This window comes from Morone saxatilis, unplaced genomic scaffold (genome assembly GCF_004916995.1).
Source record: "Morone saxatilis isolate NCDOM2014 unplaced genomic scaffold, NCSU_SB_2.0 Contig22, whole genome shotgun sequence".
Taxonomy (NCBI): Eukaryota; Metazoa; Chordata; class Actinopteri; family Moronidae; genus Morone; species Morone saxatilis.
In genome coordinates this window covers 14,100,637-14,105,686 of record NW_023339785.1, presented here as the reverse complement: position 1 = coordinate 14,105,686, position 5,050 = coordinate 14,100,637, and the positions used below count along the sequence as shown (strand labels likewise).

The window sequence follows — 5,050 nt, the reverse complement described above, 5'->3', positions numbered from 1 at the left end:
AGAGTCCACCATCAATCAGTACGTACATTAATTACAACATCCAGTGTTTCAATGTCCACAGGCAGGTGATGCCCACTGCATACTGTCTCACTGATGCCGCTCCATGTGGTTCCTAAGGCGTCCTTCCATGAAGAAGCCTTTTCCGCAAACTTTGCATAAATGAGGCCAGTCCCTGTGATATTTTGACACATGTTTATCATGCCTCATTTGTGTGGGAAATTTCTTCTCACACTTCTCACACTGGATCATAAGCTTACTGCACTTCTTTTTGTGCACTTTAAGCTGTCCGTAAGAACGAAACTTTGCAGGACAGCGGTCACATTTGAAAGGTTTCTCTCCTGTGTGGATGCGAAAGTGTTCAGTCAACAGGTATTTATGTTTTATGACCTTCTGACACAATAAACACATGTAGCCGCCAGAGCACCGCTTGCCCATTGTTTGCCATTTCTGACCCAGCTTTCTGTCTGGATTGCGTTCTTTCTGAACTTTGTTATGGTTTATTGCTTGAGTTGTGTCTTTGCTGGGAGAAATCAAATCTTCTCGATTATCTTCAATCGCCTCTAAAGGTTTGGTCCATGCAAAGTCTCCATTGGTCTCACTGGAATTCACTTGGTCCTTGTGTATTCGCAAGATGTGCAGTTTGAGTGACTGGTTAATGCGGAATTTCTTTGGGCACATGCTGCAAGGAAATGGCTTTTCGCCAGTGTGAATACGCATGTGGTCCCCAAGCCTGCAACGTGAATGAAACTTCTTGTTACAGAAGTTACAGGGGAACTTTTTCACACATCCAGGTTTCTGAATAGATGATTCATTGTTGTTGCTGGAGGAAGGTGTGCTTTCCTTCTTGATGATGATCTTGAGCTCTTTTTTGCTTGGGGTGGCTGGCTTTTCTTCATCACAGGACTGAGGTTTTGGAGGGTCAGTGGACTCTGCTTTTTTTTCTAACAGTTTCTTAAGTTTTGCACAAAATGGTTTATGGCATCGAAGAACACTTGGAAAAGGGAACTCTTTTTTGCAACCTCTGCACTTCTTGTGTGATCGTACATGCACGCTTCGGCCAAACTGTGTATCAAATACCTTATGACAGAACCTGCAGGAGTACCGTTTTTCACCGAGGTTTTCCACCGCCTCTTGTTCTGTAGACTTCAACTCAGTTGTTTCAGTTTTTCTTTCCTCTCTTTTGCTCTTCAGTGGGTTTTTTTGCACTTTCCCTGTCAAATTTCTCCCTCCTCTTTTAAGACCTGTATGTTCGTTTGTTGGGTCAGTACATTCATGTTTGACGCCTTGGAGCAATATTTTCATGTCGTTTCTTACTGGTGGCCGTCGAGTCCCTTGATCACACAATGGTGAACCTTTGTTGTGGGTGTGTCTGTGGCTCTCCTTCAATGAGTAACCTGTCAAAGAAAAACATTGAAAAAAAAATGTAACAGTGCCCCAGTGAAAAAGGAGTGGTGACAGCCTATTATGTGACAAACTAATGTACTTGGACCGAGCACCAAGACAAGTGCTTGGAAGGAATGTCCCGTTGTCTTAGGGACAATGAAAATAGCACCTGGTTCACAAAGTGTCTGAAACAATTCTGGGACGGTAGAAAAGTGTATCTTTACAAATGAAACTACTACATTCATGCACCATGGAATCTATATCATTTTAATTGTTAGCTTTTCAAATTCAAAAAATGTGAGGCCACTCCTGCACAAGCTCCAGACAAGCGCTTACACACACAGTCATAGAGAGAGACCAGTGTTACAACTTGGTGACTTTGTTGCTAGATTTAGTGACCTTTCAGACCGTCATGTCTTTTTCAGATCATCATGGAAAAGGCAAGAAATATATTTAAATATATTATGTTGTCTTTAACTCTCAAGCATGCTGTTCAGAGTGCACAGCTCAGCACTGGGGTCTCTCCCTCTCCAGTGTTTCCCCTTAAAATGTCATTTATTAAGATCAATGACCATTAAACCATGCAAATACGATAATAATCCTAATCCTGAATAATCGATTCTGAGGTCATTTTCTGAGGGTTTTCTTCCAAGGATTATGGTGTTCCTATAGTTTAGTCTATATATGTAAATAGTTTGTTTGAGCTTGTAAATATTTTACTTGATTGTTTGATTTTGGATATACATTTAACTTTCTTTTACTACAAATATAAATTGAATAATGTCTCTGTAGCAAGTTTATTATTTTACTGAATTATAATAATGTTCCAAGTGTGCGTATGTACGTTTCCAATGGCGTACACCAATCAGAAACTGTAGTTTGCAGCGATGCATTTAATCAAATTTTGATCAAACTATTTGAAATAAACAGTAACTCAACCAATGACTAAAAGAATGATGAAAGCTGATTCTAGCTCACCCAGGGTGATTAATCTCAGATGGATCTCTTAAAACTTGGGCAGCTAAAACCAAATCTATGGACAGACAATTACTATACGAATGTTTGACACCTTGTGTGTAATTTTGGTGAACCAACTCATTGGATTGTATATTCCCGTACAGGTCGTATTTACAAAAGTAAGCCTCATAAATTAGCTATCTGTGAATGCAAATGTGCAAATGAGTGAATGTAAACAGGGATGTGAGAAAGTATTTCCAATCCTCATTCTGACAACAATACATGTAATTTACAGGACAAAATAATGAACGAAAGAATCAATTAAGAATGAAACTTGCCTCTCTTGGATCTCCTGCCACCCCGTGTTGGCTGGTGGGAGTCAATGTCAGAATTCACCTCCTAAAATACAGATGGTATTGGTTATGATTAACAATCCAAAGTAACGCAGCAGGTACATGCAGAGCTGTGTCTGCAAAAGACTATTAACAGTTATTGAAATGACAGGGTGTATACATGTATCAGCAAGTTAAAAAAAAACTTTGTAGGACTTTTTAATGTCATAATCACTAAATTGAAGCAGTGGAGAAAGGGTGTCTGATCCTGAGGCGGTGGTGTTGATGTTTAGTATTATTAGTAGTATAGTAAAAACAAGCGTTTTTAGCTTGCCTTTTTTCAAATGACATGAATTATTAGGTTGTCATCAGTCTGCTTGTTAGGTTTATGATGCCAAATTGTAATGCCACCAAATTATATGTTTCCCCTTCAGTTACACACCTCCTGCTTGATGACTGGAACATGCCACAGAGGAATGTATAGTGAGCGCAGTCTTACACTGGGGCACACGTTGTCCTCTGGTTTGGTCACAGTCTCACAGCCGAGCGGAGCACACCAGTCATCAGGTACTGCACAAACCCATACACAAAAACACAGACATGATTACGCTGCATATATAAGCCACATGTTGTGATTCATTCTACTGCAATGTTGGAGTTACAAATTTAAGTGTAAACCATTACAAAAGGTTTCCTCTTTGCTACGTTCACATTAACTTGTGACTGATACTGGTTACTGTACTTTGACCAATATTTAATTGGAAATTTTCTTGAACCTTCAGGATTATACATCCCCTTTTACAGCACACATGCAAATATATCAACCGGTTATAACATTTTAACATATCTGTTAACCTAATATTTACATCCATAATGACTCAGTGTTGTAAAGCAATAAAACATGCAGGCAGGTGAGTACTAAAATGGTTTTGAACAGACTGTAAAGTCAGGTTACAAACAGAGTTTCTCTTTATACTGGTCACTCTCTAAAAATGCTTACTATAATATACTTACTATAAAATTATTTCACAATAAAGCAGCATGTTTTGCAGTTATTCACCTCATTTAAACACCATACCTTCAAAATCAATCTCAGGAACCTCAGAAGTTTGTCCAGAGGTGTTCAAGACATCTTCAGGCTCTTTCTGTGATTCACTCATCTGAGTTTTATTCATCTTGGCTCCTCTGTCACCTCCACCCTCACTTCCTCTTCGCTTGGTCTCCGCTCTCTGTAACTTTATTTTAAGTTGAGTAATCTCTTCTCCTTTCTGCAACAGCTCAATTTGATGTTCATGTAGGCTGTTCTCAAAGATCTTCATTATTTCAAACAAAGACATCCTCAGGACTGAGTCCATGGCTGTCGTCAGCTGGGTCTGGAATTCTCTCATCAGACGGTCGGACATCTTTGAAGATTACAGATGTCTTTGATCAGAAAGATCGTGAGATGATTCTTTTACTTATTCCCTGTACGGAGAGATGAGAGATCAGGTTAGGGTCAGCTACAAAACAGCACCAACCTGCTAGTATTCTCCAAAGAGGGCAAGTTTAGAGTGTATGTTTGCTGAAACAGGACTATAGACCCCAGTTAAACCTAAATGCCTCAAAGAATTTAAGTATGCAGCACCAGAGTAGATGTGGTATTGTTTTAAGCATATGACTGTGGACCATATGATGTCAATTTAAGGAGAAACCAGCAGGCGCACACAGTGGGTAATTCATCAGTCTCAACACATACCATTAGACTGGATATGGTAAACAAGTCCATGTCAGCAACAGGGGCAATCTTACCAGGCGATGTTGGTTCACTGGTTAGGAAAGCAACCCAGATGAGTAACCTATCCTTCTTTCTGTATCACTCATCTTTATGAGCACTGCCATTAGCTAACGACAGCCACGTTAATGACAACACAACAATAGACCAGAAATTCGGTCCCACAGAGGGCTTTCTTTTAAACATCTGAGGCGTTGTAGTGATTAACACAACACACGTAATTTAGCTATAAGCTGAGCGTTTAATATCTATGTACACATGGCGGACAGCAGTGTCTAGCAGTCTATCAAATACTGACCGTGCGGCACAAGAAGCCCCGTAGTTTGCTTAAGATGAGTAACAGTCAGCTACTTCGTCTGGAACACTTTACGAACAGTAAACCGGCTCGTCCACATCTCACATCTACATATTAAATCAGCTTCATTTGTTTCTTGTTAGCCAACGACAACACCAAAAGGATGTGTCCGCCATTTTTACTCAACTTCCCCGGGAGGGAGAGCACAGGTGACGCCAATACTAACTTACGTCATATTTCGCCGTACCAAAAGAAGAAACGTCATCCCGAAAATATTTGTTGTATCGCTCAATATTAAAAAAAAAAAAAAAA

At 39.8% G+C, this 5,050-nt stretch overlaps 1 protein-coding gene across 2 annotated transcripts; it reads right to left on the bottom strand.

Annotated features, from left to right (window-relative positions):
- Positions 1-6: 6 nt before the first annotated feature.
- LOC118334051 (zinc finger protein 595-like) lies at positions 7-4,970 on the bottom strand. 2 transcript variants are annotated; one of them, XM_035669868.1, is made up of 5 exons: positions 4,742-4,970; positions 3,751-4,136; positions 3,172-3,242; positions 2,679-2,739; positions 7-1,394 (listed from the first exon to the last, which is right to left on the bottom strand). In XM_035669868.1, exons 2-5 carry the CDS (start codon positions 4,073-4,075, stop codon positions 88-90), a joined length of 1,764 nt encoding a protein of 587 aa, XP_035525761.1. In that variant the 5' UTR covers positions 4,076-4,136; positions 4,742-4,970; the 3' UTR covers positions 7-87. The 2 variants fall into 2 exon arrangements, with proteins under 2 accessions (XP_035525761.1, XP_035525759.1); XM_035669866.1 differs by having other exon boundaries at positions 3,115-3,242; positions 4,742-4,969.
- Between the last annotated feature and the right edge of the window lie 80 nt (positions 4,971-5,050).

Coding starts and splice junctions, on each gene's coding strand:
- LOC118334051 (XM_035669866.1), bottom strand. CDS start 4,075: ATGTCCGACCGTCTGATGAGAGAATTCCAGACCCAGCTGACGACAGCC. Junction 2,740..3,114: donor TTCCAGTCATCAAGCAGGAG/GTGTGTAACTGA, acceptor TCTGTATTTTAG/GAGGTGAATTCTGACATTGA. Junction 1,395..2,678: donor TGGCAGGAGATCCAAGAGAG/GCAAGTTTCATT, acceptor TTTCTTTGACAG/GTTACTCATTGAAGGAGAGC.